The sequence below is a fragment of the Rhinichthys klamathensis genome, unplaced genomic scaffold (assembly GCF_029890125.1).
Source record: "Rhinichthys klamathensis goyatoka isolate OS25496 unplaced genomic scaffold, OSU_Roscu_1.1 h1tg000192l_1, whole genome shotgun sequence".
NCBI classification, from domain to species: domain Eukaryota; kingdom Metazoa; phylum Chordata; class Actinopteri; order Cypriniformes; family Leuciscidae; genus Rhinichthys; species Rhinichthys klamathensis.
In genome coordinates this window covers 230,853-245,330 of record NW_026606718.1, presented here as the reverse complement: position 1 = coordinate 245,330, position 14,478 = coordinate 230,853, and the positions used below count along the sequence as shown (strand labels likewise).

Below are 14,478 nucleotides of genomic sequence, written 5' to 3'. Positions count from 1 at the left end.
CTGCATACTTTGGTTGTAACGAGTGGTTATTTCAGTCAAAGTTGCTCTTCTATCAGCTTGAATCAGTCGGCCCATTCTCCTCTGACCTCTAGCATCAACAAGGCATTTTCGCCCACAGGACTGCCGCATACTGGATGTTTTTCCCTTTTCACACCATTCTTTGTAAACCCTAGAAATGCTTGTGCGTGAAAATCCCAGTAACTGAGCAGATTGTGAAATACTCAGACCGGCCCGTCTGGCACCAACAACCATGCCACGCTCAAAATTGCTTAAATCACCTTTCTTTCCCATTCTGACATTCAGTTTGGAGTTCAGGAGATTGTCTTGACCAGGACCACACCCCTAAATGCATTGAAGCAACTGCCATGTGATTGGTTGATTAGATAATTGCATTAATGAGAAATTAAACAGGTGTTCCTAATAATCCTTTAGGTGAGTGTATATGTACATATTACAATTACATTCATTATATGAATAATTGTTCAATTATGTTAAATGTTAAATTTAAAAATATACTTTATTTTAAACCATAATAAATGATAAAATATCATTAATTAAAATAATATTTGTATTATAGATTTTATTATTAAAATAAAAAATATGATTATATGATTTATAATATGAAATTATTTAAAATTAATGTAGCTACATATTATAATAATTGCATTAATTATATAAAAAAAAACATGTTAAAAAAATATATATATTTTATTTTTTTAAATAACAATAAAAACGTACTATAGGTGCATTTATGCAGAAATCATATTTATTGTAATTTGAAGTCTCAGGGTTTGATTGCGTACCTTGGGCGGCTCTAGGACGCCGTTCTCTTTGCCGTCCTCTGCCATATGCTGCGCGTCCAGAAGAATTGTCCAGCGGTCCATTTGCACTAGCTCTGCCTCGTCCACAGACACCAGGATGTTGAAGGGGTCCTCGCCGCTGTATCCCGCCCCCCATCGCAACACCCGAGCCAGATCGTTCCCTGAACACAAACCACAATGGTTGCAAATAGTTAAACCTACAGTAAACTAGAATTAAATGATACACTTTTTTCCTCCATCACGCACCTGTGCCCAGCGGTATGATGCTGATCGCTGGCTCAGGACAGACAATCTTATGTCGGATGGACTCCAGAACCCCCAGCACCCATCCCACTGTGCCGTCTCCTCCACACACCAGGATACGGAAGTGAGGGACGTCCCTGAACGCGTGCAGCCTGTACAAAACACATACAAGTGAGCAGGGAACCTACAGCATTCATCCATACATATTCCTAGTATCAAGACATTGATATCAGTTTGACCATCATTCAAAAGGAGAGGAGGTCTAACCCAGGAAGTGGTCCTCCGCTGGTCAGCTCAAACACTTGGTGAGGGTTTAGAAGTTTCCGGAAACTGTATAAGATCTCTCTGCCCTTTAGCCCACCACTTTTAGGGTTGACAAAGACCAGCAGGGGGCAGCTTCCTTTGGCCAGCTTGCTTTGCTGTTGGGAGAGAAAAGAACATTTTGTTACACTTGTTGTTGAATTGTACTGTAGTTTCTCACTGGGCCACTAGAGGGCAGATGCATCTAAAGCTTGGGCCAGCATTATGAACTTTAATGAACAGCATGTGACCAACTGATCACAATGAAGTCAAAACAGGTGATTATTTTGAATCAGCTGTGGGTTCCATATATCTGATATTTGGACACAAAATACAAAATCTGTCATATACTCACCCTCATGTCATTTCAAGCCTACTATGACATGGTGATGGAAAATATATGAGATGCAAGAAAATGTATATTTCCAATGCTTTTGCATTCTCTCGCAAATGTTAGCGTTTTTTTCCCCCCAAAACATTTGTGTCATAAGTCAAGAAATAAGTCATAGAAGTTTGGAATGACATGGTGGTATGTAAATAATGACAGAAGTTTCATTATTGAGTGAACTATCCCTTTGAGCCTCACTTGCAATGTCCATGTATAAATCACACTGCATTATACAATAAAATATCAAACCATGTGGCATTTGTTTTAAAGAAAGAGCATAAGAACACGTTTCATATTCACAAAAATGAGTCTGTTGCACCTACTGAGTGTCACTATTAGATTTATGGCTTTGTAAAAAGATGTTGTACCATGATCTCAGGTATGACAAGCGAGTAGAGCTGTTTGCCGCTGATGCTGATGTCTTTGGCCAGCATGTAAATCCTCTCTGCCTCTGAGAAACAGCTGATCTGCAGAACCACAGCACCTGAAAACAGCACACCAGCTCAGTTATACAATCATACTCACTAACACCTGCTCAAACCTGGGACACACTTATTTTTAGCTCTAAGCACAATTATTTTTACCGCCTATCATGATATGATGGAACAAGACTATGCAAATCCCAATGCAATCCTTTATATATACCAGTCAAAAGTTTGTGGTCAGTAAGTTTTTTAAAATATATATATATACACTCACCTAAAGGATTATTAGGAACACCATCCTCATACTATGGTTGACCCCCTTTCGCCTTCAGAACTGCCTTAATTCTACGTGGCATTGATTCAACAAGGTGCTGAAAGCATTCTTTAGAAATGTTGGCCCATATTGATAGGATAGCATCTTGCAGTTGATGGAGATTTGTGGGATGCACATCCAGGGCACGAAGCTCCCGTTCCACCACATCCCAAAGATGCTCTATTGGGTTAAGATCTGGTGACTGTGGGGGCCATTTTAGTACAGTGAACTCATTGTCATGTTCAAGAAACCAATTTGAAATGATTCGAGCTTTGTGACATGGTGCATTATCCTGCTGGAAGTAGCCATCAGAGGATGGGTACATGGTGGCCATAAAGGGATGGACATGGTCAGAAACAATGCTCAGGTAGGCCGTGGCATTTAAACGATGCCCAATTGGCACTAAGGGGCCTAAAGTGTGCCAAGAAAACATCCCCCACACCATTACACCACCACCACCAGCCTGCACAGTGGTAACAAGGCATGATGGATCCATGTTCTCATTCTGTTTACGCCAAATTCTGACTCTACCATCTGAATGTCTCAACAGAAATCGAGACTCATCAGACCAGGCAACATATTTCCAGTCTTCAACTGTCCAATTTTGGTGAGCTCTTGCAAATTGTAGCCTCTTTTTTTCTATTTGTAGTGGAGATGAGTGGTACCCGGTGGAGTCTTCTGCTGTTGTAGCCCATCCGCCTCAAGGTTGTGCGTGTTGTGGCTTCACAAATGCTTTGCTGCATACCTCGGTTGTAACGAGTGGTTATTTCAGTCAAAGTTGCTCTTCTATCAGCTTGAATCAGTCGGCCCATTCTCCTCTGACCTCTAGCATCAACAAGCCATTTTCGCCCACAGGACTGCCGCATACTGGATGTTTTTCCCTTTTCACACCATTCTTTGTAAACCCTAGAAATGCTTGTGCGTGAAAATCCCAGTAACTGAGCAGATTGTGAAATACTCAGACCGGCCCGTCTGGCACCAACAACCATGCCACGCTCGAAATAGCTTAAATCACCTTTCTTTCCCATTCTGACATTCAGTTTGGAGTTCAGGAGATTGTCTTGACCAGGACCACACCCCTAAATGCATTGAAGCAACTGCCGTGTGATTGGTTGATTAGATAATTGCATTAATAAGAAATTGAACAGGTGTTCCTAATAATCCTTTAGGTGAGTGTATATATAAATGAATACTTTTTCCAGCAGGAATAGGCTATATTAAAATGATTAAAAGTGACAGTAAAGCCATTTATAATATTGTATTTATATATATATATATATATATATATATATATATATATATATATATATATATATATATATATATATATATATATTAGTGCTGGGCAACGATTAAAAAATTTAATCGCGATTAATCGCATGATTTTCTTGCGATTAATCGCGATTAATCGCATTGTTACGCGTAAAATTGAATAATGAATTCTAAAGTAGTGTATTGCGCACTTTTGATTTAAATGTACTGCTACAAAAGTGCAATAACATGTGGTTTGCAAAAACTTTAAACAAATAAGGTGCTTTATACCAGCAGTATTCCCTTTACACTGTAGCAATAAAATATTTCTTGTAAATCTCAACTTAAACATTAACGTAATCAAATCAAATATTTAAACAAAGCTATTTGCCACTGCCAGGGCATTACCTTTTATCTAGCTAGTTAAAACGAGTCCAGTTTTCTTTTTTCTTTTTTTTCTGAACAGGTATCTTGTATCAGGGAGCAGCAGAAACAGTCTATGTAGTCAAAGGGTCATGATCACTACAGATATAAGTCGACCAACGTTACTTCTCTGATAGCAGCTTAGGTTTGGTCATGGCATGCCATGGTTTCCCACGTAAGATTACATTAAACAGAGGTAAAGCCCAATTTATACTTCTGCGTCGAACTCACGCCGTAGCTGTGTAGCGCGCGTACCCTGACGTGCATCTCTCCAAAAATGTAACTTCAATTCTACGCGTACCGCAAGCGCTGTGATGGCTAGAACCGCTCCCCGGGTTTCACACTCTCCCTCTGCATGTGTAATTGCGCGTCAACGGGGACAACGACGCAGATATATAAATTAAAACCAACGCGTGGTCTATAGCGTAGAGGCTCCGGTGTAGGTCCGACGCAGAAGTATAAATCAGCCTAGAGTGAGGTGAGGTGGTCGAGCACAGGTGCAGCGACAAGCGGTTGCGTTCCTGTGAAACTATTGCGGTCATGCTCGCCTCACGCACGCGCCCGCGCGTTGCCGAAGTTGAATTGTCTAACTTTTTGTACACGACGCGCAGCACAAATCATTGGAAGAGAGACTGATCCTCGGCTCGCTGTTTGTGAGTTTCCAGAATCTAAATAGTTATCAGGACATCAACAGGAGGGAATTCACATGGCAGAGCATCCCCGCTAAACTAAACGCAGGCCTATCAGGTAAAGTTATGTATAATTTTAATTTAAGTTAAAAAGACTACAGCTGCGTAGCGCACAGAAGCCGTTGCCATGGTTACTATCCATAGAGCGCCTGTCATTCACTCGCGGAGCGCTGTCTCCCTTTCTGTTCACCTGAGAGAACCTGCCAAAGCCTCTCCACTGCTTGTTTGGGTGGGTTACCCAGATAGCAAAAAATATCGGCACGGCTTCTTTTTGCCGCCGGCCCCAAACTGTCGGCTATAGGTGCGCCCCGCTGGCGGAGATGAAACGTTTGCCGCCGAATACGTCACTCCCATTTCTTGCGAGATGCCGCCGGCGAACAGCCGCCGGGCCGCCGACTTCATTCTCTCTGGCGGTTGCCGCCGTCTAAATGAACCGCGGCCGGCTGGCGGCAAGCCGAATTGAAATCGACCAGCCATGTCATTGGCATGAGTGGAACTGACAGCATTTTAACTTTCACATTTAAAGCGATTATAATTATTATGTGAATTATATCAAATTTTGTTATTGTTGTTGCTCCAAAGTCATTAGGGTTTATAACAGATTTGACTCAGTCTGATTCCATGATAAGGTTTAGGAAAATACATTTAAATTACGTTGAAACTCTGAAGCGATTCAGTGATAGGCCTATGTAAAATATATAGAATTATTTTATTCACTTAAGGTGACAATTCTTTACATTTCTTTGATTTATGCACAATATTGAGATGCACAAATAGTCCAAAAAGAATTCCTTTTGTAAAACTTACTTGGCAATAAATATCTTTCTGATTCTGATTAGGTTTTAAAATAAATATTTCATTCATGGTATGAACAATTTAGCAGAATAAATGGATGAAGTTAGACTTTTCACCAATGCCTGAAATCAGTGAACAGTGAAAGACATCTGCAACTTGGCCAAAAGCTTGGGTATGCTTTAGATTTTTTTTATTAATTTGCAACCATGGTAATATTTATAATAAACATGAAAATCCCTGTTTTGACCTGAAAGATAAAGTGAAATATTTAGAAATATTTTGTCTCTCTGTCACCCCAGGAAATTTCGTTTATGTCTTTCATTTTTTTTACAAGCTCGATTTTTTATTTTTATTTTACCTTTTACAGGTAAGGGATTAATTTGCAATTGCGAGTTTTGCAATCTGTACAAATGTTTAAGAAAGTATTAAAGCACAAACAGAGAAGTACCTCCACCGGCCGAGAGAGGCAGTCCCTAAAAAACGGAAGCAGATTTACCAACACAACAGTGGCCACTCGTCACACGATTTCAGTATTTGGAGACGATATCCTATAGTCATTGACTACGATCTTTGAAGTAAGTACATTTTTCCTTTTTGTGTAACGCAATATTATGTTCATTTTTAGTTCATCTTTTTCAAATATGTTCTTGCCTTACTAGTCAAGCTAGTAAGTTAGCCTTGTTTACAAAGTTTTCGTCATGTTTCTGACATAGCTAACGTTAGTTAGGCTAACGTTACTTAGTTTCTTCCTGGCGTTAGTTTTTTCTTTTCTTCTTTTAACTATATTTACGTATGTTTATGCAAGTGTGAGTACTACAGTATGTGGTTTAAGATAGTATTGGTCAGTCGAATAATTAACTAACTTACGTAACCAAATCCTGAAGGACAATTCTCCCGCCCACGTGGGAATGGTAACGTTAGCAAAATCTTTACAACAAGAAAGACTGATCAGTATAACTTGTGTTGTTTTCTAACTAAACATAATGATGTTTTGTTTGATTCGACAACCATGCTGCTAGTCTAGTTTAACTTACAGTGTTAGCTAACACATGCTGCTTCGCCTTTTTTACTCACTGAATTCAAGCATGTTCGACATGTTGAAATGTATCTAGCTACAGTAGATCGCCAAAGCTTTACATCTAGAAAGAAAGCTTTACATCTAGAAAGTTTAACTTTTGGTGTTTTCTTACAAAAATAACGATGTATGTGTATATATATATATATATATATGTATATGTGTATATGATTGTGTTTGTCTGAACATGGTTTTCTGTTGATCCACTTGTGAAAATGACTCGTTTTTTGAAGGGGTGAGCATTTTAATGTTATTGATTTTCCCTGGAAATTAATCAAAAAGTATACTTTATGCAAAATGTTCTTCTATTTTAGATGGTTCACATTGTTCAGTTTATCAGCGAGGAGGATCTGCCATTTGCAGTGGTTCCGCAAGAGTGGCTCAGCGAGAGCATGTGCCATTGGCCCCCATTTAACCTCAGCAAAAAGACGAAGGCAACAATTTAGCCATCCTCTGCACACCTCCACACAGCACCTGGGAGAAACATCATTTTAAGTTCATGAAGGGAGCAGGTAAATGGGTCTGACTTGTGTATTTGATTTTCCTGTATTTCATCTGTGTAATTTATTTTCTGTTTATTGTGGATAACTGACTCTTTCATTCATTATTCCCTACTCTAGAATCTTGGAAGTCCCAAGAAAAAAACCTCTAGAAAGATGCATCGATTCCAAAAAAACCAGGAAAATACTGAACTGGTATGTAAAATCTATTGCTGTTATGCTGGATTTGTGATCCTGCCACAAAACTATACCATTTGTTAGATTTTAAAATTTCTGTTTCCTCTTTCTCAGAACCAGGTTTCTCCCCAGTAATTCAGACTCCACTTCACAGAGCCAAGAGTTTGAGTACAAGTAAGTGATGTTATTTGTGAAGTTTTTTTGTCTTGGAAACTATTGCTTCTATTTGAAGTCGGCATGAACCGGAAGTTACAAACGACTTTTCTCCAGTGTTGTGACGTATTTAAAAGTGAAGCGGTATATTGAACGGAGGGCAGGGTTTTACTCTAGCGCTCCTCTTCTCCATCTCTGCTCATAGCACGGTTTGAGGGGAGTTGCCACGCCCTCGCGCCATAGCACATGACCGGAAGAGAAGAGAAGTCGTTTCGAGGGGGAAGGGAAGGGTAACGTATTTGATTAAAGATTATAAGGCTACATGAATTTTAAAAGAATAATGAAGTGCACAGATAAATCATTTATATTATAAAACGGTTAGTTCCAATCCTTGATTCTGATTGGTCAATAGCTGTGCTTTATTCACGATAAAACACGGCTATGACCGCTTCACCCAACGGTTCTATGTATCACTACACAACACCCCTAGCAACCACTCTTAGCAACTTAAACAGATGTTTCATCTCATTGATATTGTTCATTTAAAGCTAGAGCAGAGCATTGTGAGAGATCGAGTAAGCGAGTGTACCTGCATTTACAGTAGACGTAGCATTTTCCTTCAGGTCAGTCCTATATTCATAATAAAAAAATGCGTTTGAATGTCCGCTGCATATTTTGTCCTTTTAACAGTCATGGGGTTTTCCGTGCATAACGTTAGTCATCTGTCAGTTGCGTCTGTCTTCTCCGTGATCACAAGTTCGAGTCCTTTCAAAAGCCTTCTCTACAGACTCACTCACTCACTCACTCATAAAGACAGTCTTTGCCGCCATCTATTGGCGAAATAATATATGTAACTTCTGTTGCTGTTCACGTTCCGGGACTATTTTTTCCAGCGGAAGGCAGGCTTTTAGTGATTTTACTTCATGAAAGTTGCATAGATACATATTTTTCGGCTTTAATATTTTTATTGTGTGGCAACCGTTTTATAAAAGCAATAAGGTACTCGAGGCAAGTGCTGTATCGTGAATAAGTAACGGCTGAAGGGGTTGCAGGCACTCCGCTTCGCGTCGTGCCTAACAACGCCCTCCAGCCGTTACTTATTCACGATACAGCACAGCCTCTCGTACCTTATTGCTTACATAAACACTACAATATTACATATAAAAATACGAATTGTAAAATCTTACTTCAAGAGCAGGTGAAGCAAGTTCAACAAACAATGTTGAAGACGTTTGCTTGCACTGAGCAATTAGGTACAACTTGCAAACAGCACCTGTGGTTGTCGGTTTAATTCCCACTGGGGCTACCTGTACATGTAGTAGACCTAGATATAAAGTAAAATTTAAGATTGTATACTGCATATATTACAGTCTGAATCCTTAGCCTTTCACATTTTTTATTTATTTATGAGAAGCTTCAGAGAAATGTAATTTGTAACACTTTTTTGGGATTTTCAGCTTGGTGTAGGGGATAAAGCATGTTTTAGAGACATGTTCCTGAAGACCATTGTTCAAAGTAAGTTGGATATTTTTTTTAGATTTAAGTAGATGTGTATGTCCTATTGTCCTCATGCAATTCAAATTAAATGACAGATCTGTATTTTCTATATTAGCCATCCGGAAGGACCCGGAAACCCAGGATGCACTGATGAGGCGGTCCAGGTTAACGTTACGCGTTACCTGAAAGGAGCATCTGACCGTGAAGGCAGAAAAAGGCGCCGCACAGCTGAGAGGGACCCACAGCCGACCACTTAAAACTATACTGACTACTGACACCCCAGCATCACTGACAACTGGAATCCTTTCTTTATCTTGCAGTCAGTAGAATCAAGACCCCTTAAGAAGTCAGAAGTGTCAGACTACACTCACTCACTGTGGAAATTACTTTCTTTTTTTCTTTTTCAAATAAAGCTTGTAAATCCTTGTGCCACAGGTCAGCATTGCCGTTATAATGGCCTATTCTACTCCAGAGCTTTACTATAAATTACTACCACTTATCATATTGTTAGAAATGGCTTGTAAATGTAGTTATACTTTTATTTATTTGGTATCTTGCACATTATTTGGTATCAAATATCCTCTTTACTTGTCATAATGTTTACTGGTAATTTGTTACCCTAGAGCTGTCCTTTTTATATGAACACTTATTGTAAGTGTTGTAATTTGCTTGTAAGGCTGTTTAACCAAAATTGAATTGGAAACCTGCATGTTAGTATATTGATTTATTTATTTTTCTGTTATGTTTCAGTGATCTGAAACATCTTGTTTAAATGACAGTTACTGTACTTTGAAATGTGGAATAAAAATGCCAATTGTAAATTTGTCTGGTTTGAGCAATCATTATTCTTGATAAACTGCATGCTATAAAAAAAAAATATATATATATAGCCAGAATAAGCGGCGGCAGAGCGCTCGAAAATAGCGTTTGCCTCCGGCGGGCCGCGGAAGGACGGCCTTCAATATAAAGCGCGGCGGAACGGCGGTTGGCCCGCGGGCCGGCCGCTTAACGAAGGCGGTAGGAAGGCGGCTGCCGCTTTTAAAAAGCGGCTGCCGCCGGCGGTGCGCCGTCCAACGTGTTTGCGATGTCGCCATTCTGACGCTTCTACTGCCGCCGGAGAACCGACGGTGGTCCGCCGACTCATTGCTATCTGGGTATTTGCTGGCTGACCAACATCCCACCCCTCCTGTGATCATGGTTTGACTGTAGGCCTATTTGTATTCAGAGCCAGTGAGCAACGGACTTTCAAAATAATAAAAAAAAAAAACTGCGTTAACGCGCGATAAAAAAATTGTCGGCATTAATTAATAAATGCGTTAACGCGATAATAACGCGTTAACTTGCCCAGCACTAATATATATATATATATATATATATACACTCACCGGCCACTTTATTAGGTACCCCATGCTAGTAACGGGTTGGACCCCCTTTTGCCTTCAGAACTGCCTCAATTCTTCGTGGCATAGATTCAACAAGGTGCTGGAAGCATTCCTCAGGGAGTTTGGTCCATATTGACATGATGGCATCACACAGTTGCCGCAGATTTGTCGGCTGCACATCCATGATGCGAATCTCCCGTTCCACCACATCCCAAAGATGCTCTATTGGGTTGAGATCTGGTGACTGTGGAGGCCATTTTAGTACAGTGAACTCATTGTCATGTTCAAGAAACCAATTTGAAATGATTAGAGCTTTGTGACATGGTGGAAGTAGCCATCAGAGGATGGGTACATGGTGGCCATAAAGGGATGGACATGGTCAGAAACAATGCTCAGGTAGGCCGTGGCATTTAAACGATGCCCAATTGGCACTAAGGGGCCTAAAGTGTGCCAGGAAACATCCCCCACACCATTACACCACCACCACCAGCCTGCACAGTGGTAACAAGGCATGATGGTTCCATGTTCTCATTCTGTTTACGCCAAATTCTGACTCTAACATCTGAATGTCTCAACAGAAATCGAGACTCATCAGACCAGGCAACATTTTTCCAGTCTTCAACTGTTCAATTTTGGTGAGCTCTTGCAAATTGTAGCCTCTTTTTCCTATTTGTAGTGGAGATGAGTGGTACCCGGTGGAGTCTTCTGCTGTTGTAGCCCATCCGCCTCAAGGTTGTGCGTGTTGTGGCTTCACAAATGCTTTGCTGCATACCTCGGTTGTAACGAGTGGTTATTTCAGTCACTGTTGCCCTTCTATCAGCTCGAACCAGTCTGGCCATTCTCCTCTGACCTCTGGCATCAACAAGGCATTTCCGCCCACAGAACTGCCGCTCACTGGATGTTTTTTCTTTTTCGGACCATTCTCTGTAAACCCTAGAGATGGTTGTGCGTGAAAATCCCAGTAGATTAGCAGTTTCTGAAATACTCAGACCAGCCCTTCTGGCACCAACAATCATGCCACGTTCAAAGTCACTCAAATCACCTTTCTTCCCCATACTGATGCTCGGTTTGAACTGCAGGAGATTGTCTTGACCATGTCTACATGCCTAAATGCACTGAGTTGCCGCCATGTGATTGGCTGCTTAGAAATTAAGTGTTAACGAGCAGTTGGACAGGTGTACCTAATAAAGTGGCCGGTGAGTGTATATATAAAATAAATGCTGTTCTTTTGAACTTTCTATTTATCAGAAATCCTAAGAATCCTAAAAAAGTGGCACTGTTTCTACAACATCAAAAATAAATGTGCAGCACAACTTTCAACAGTGATAATAAGAAAACTTTGAGCAGCAAATCAGCATATTTGAATCATTTCTGACATATAATTAAAAGTTCAAGTGTTGCTGGATTTTCTTCTGCTTCTAAAATGATTTGTGAAAGATCATGTTATGTTGAAGACTAGAGTAATGATGCTGACAATTTAGCTTTGCCATCACAGGAATAAACTCCATTTTAATTTAAAATATATTAGAAATACAATACATATTTTATAATATAATAATATATAATAGAAAACATATTAAATTGTAATAATATTTCACAATATTAGTGTTTTTACTTAATTTTTGTTTAAATAAATGCAGCATTGATGAGCATAAGAGACTGCTGCACCGACCCCAAACGTTTGATCAGTATATTATAGATTAATTATTATATAAATTAATTGATTAAAATATATATAAATAATAGTAGTATATATTATATATTTTATCATATTACATACATATTATTTTGTTTAATTAGGATAATATTATATATATACACCTTTGTACCATTTTTTCCTAGTATAGCCAGCGACAGAAAATAATAAAGAGTAGAATAGTAATAGCTCTAGGTGTCAGAGCTTGTGTGTTAACCTCTACATACTTTAAGACCTTCACACAAACCAACACGCCACTGCAACAACAATCTAAATGCGTTCAAAGCATCAAGGCGAGTGAGCCAGTGGGCATGTTGTGGATGACTGAGAACAACCGGCAGTTCGGAGCGTGTGTGTGCAGAACAAGGGCTTTCATTTACAGAGTGCTGACAGTAGGCCAGATTATGGCCCATGGACACAGCGAGCGGTCTGTTCTGCAGCATGCACCAGCGACCTTCAGTGTTATCAAATAAAGTCATGCAGTTTAGTTGCACTCGGAACAAAGACGGACATTTTGAGTCGCCTTTAATGGAGGGATGCATTTCCTGTGACGAGGAAACAGGCCGTTCTCCCACAGAACCCTGTGATTTATGGATGTGATCACTCTTACCTTGTCCGGCGTATACGTGAGAGATGGTGGCCAAGTGACCTGGGTGGGGAAGAGAGAGAAAGAGATATGAGATATGTTAGTGTTAAACATGCAATCACAAGAAATCATCAGCTGTCACTATATTATCTGCTCTAATCCCTCTCAGCAGAGCGGCGTCAGGCATACTTACAATGAGTACACAAGATGACTTATGTCAGAGTTATAGGTCAGCATTGTTAAAGGACAATTTCATGGAAAGATTAATAGAATCCATAGAGATTTATGGAACGAACGGCTAAAATCCAAAGGATCGCAGCAGTTTAAATCTTGAGCTTACACATCATTCAAGCACACACAGATGTGCAGACTCACTTTTGACGGCGAGGTGTTCGGATAGCAGGCGTGAGTATTCCTCTTTGTCGAGTTGTGTCGGAAAGCCTCCCAAAATCAGATTGACCTGCACCATTCGATTCCTGCTTTCTTCGATGTAAAACCGTGTCTGATTCATCTGTCGCAACGATGTCTGAAAGTCACATGCTCAGAATCAGCGTATGAGACAACCGAGAAGCTCTCACAAGATGTTTTCCATAACAAGCACACGGACACTGTAAAATTTGCGTGCTGTGCTTTATCAGGGCTCATCACCTTGAGTGTTTTCCAAATGCCAAGCAATATCAGCATGACCCACCCCACATACCTTCCGTATCTCCAGCAGTTTGTCCAGTAAAAGCTCCTGACCGCTGAGGACTTGTCTTTGAACTGAAGATGGGTAAGAAACACAAGGTTAGGGTATCATGAAACCCTTCCACATTTTTCGAAGCTGTTCTATATGTTGAAAAGGGTTCAACCAAAATCCCTTTCATGATGCCAATCAGATTCTTAAGGTACTTGAAGGAAATCACATCAAAATCAATTCAATTCATATTTATTTGTATAGTGCTTTCATAATACACATCAATCATTTCAATTTAGAGTGATCTGTTATCAGAGGTAACTGTCTAAGTTATGTATTTCAGAAATGTACAAATACAAATGACACAGTTAGCTAAAAAATTATTCATTTAAGGCAGAAACAATTAGCACATTTAAGCAGTGATGGGAATAACGTACTAACGGCATTACTTTTTCCAGTAACGTGTAATCTAATTGATTACTCTTCTCATCTTAATAACGCCGTTCCCGTTACTGCCAAAAAATGCGGCGCATTACTATAACTGATGAAGCTGTTTTTTGTTTTTTTCATCAGACCAACTAGATCTCTGAGCGAGAGGCAAATACTTTTTTTACTGTTCTTCCTTGGTTAGTGGGCAGAGCACGAGACAAGCGCATAAATGCTGACGATTGGCTGAGGTAGAGTAAAATGTCATTGTAAGCCAATCAGAGGTAGAGTTGGGCGGGTGTTCGAAAGCACGCATAGTAGTGATGGGCATTCGGCTCTTTTGACTCAGCTCACTGAAAAAAGCAGGCTCTTTTGGCTCACAAACGGCTCTTTAAATGACTTTGACTATAATATTTCAATTTTTATTACATAATTATTTAATTTCTATAGGCTAAATTTGTAAAAATAGAGTCGGCTCTTCAGATATGCGAGCCAGCTCCCGACGTTCACCTAAAAGAGCCGGCTCTTAGAGTCGCCTCATTCGCGAATCGCGAACGACCCATCAAAAGCTCATTCGCGAACGAGTCGATCCATCATCACTAACGGCTAACGCTCATGAATTGCGAACGACCCATCATAACGCATAGTCGGACAGGACAGGA

General features: G+C 40.0%; 1 protein-coding gene across 1 annotated transcript in view; it reads right to left on the bottom strand.

Annotated features, from left to right (window-relative positions):
* Positions 1–14,478, bottom strand: part of LOC130095636 (diacylglycerol kinase theta) — a 44,704-nt gene that overhangs the window by 4,574 nt on the left and 25,652 nt on the right. The window contains exons 12-18 of the mRNA XM_056262367.1: positions 13,415–13,476; positions 13,090–13,240; positions 12,739–12,777; positions 2,121–2,236; positions 1,332–1,483; positions 1,068–1,216; positions 804–982 (exon numbers count right to left, since the gene is read on the bottom strand). Of these exons, the coding sequence (XP_056118342.1) occupies positions 804–982; positions 1,068–1,216; positions 1,332–1,483; positions 2,121–2,236; positions 12,739–12,777; positions 13,090–13,240; positions 13,415–13,476 (848 nt within the window). The remainder of the gene's footprint in view (positions 1–803; positions 983–1,067; positions 1,217–1,331; positions 1,484–2,120; positions 2,237–12,738; positions 12,778–13,089; positions 13,241–13,414; positions 13,477–14,478) is intronic.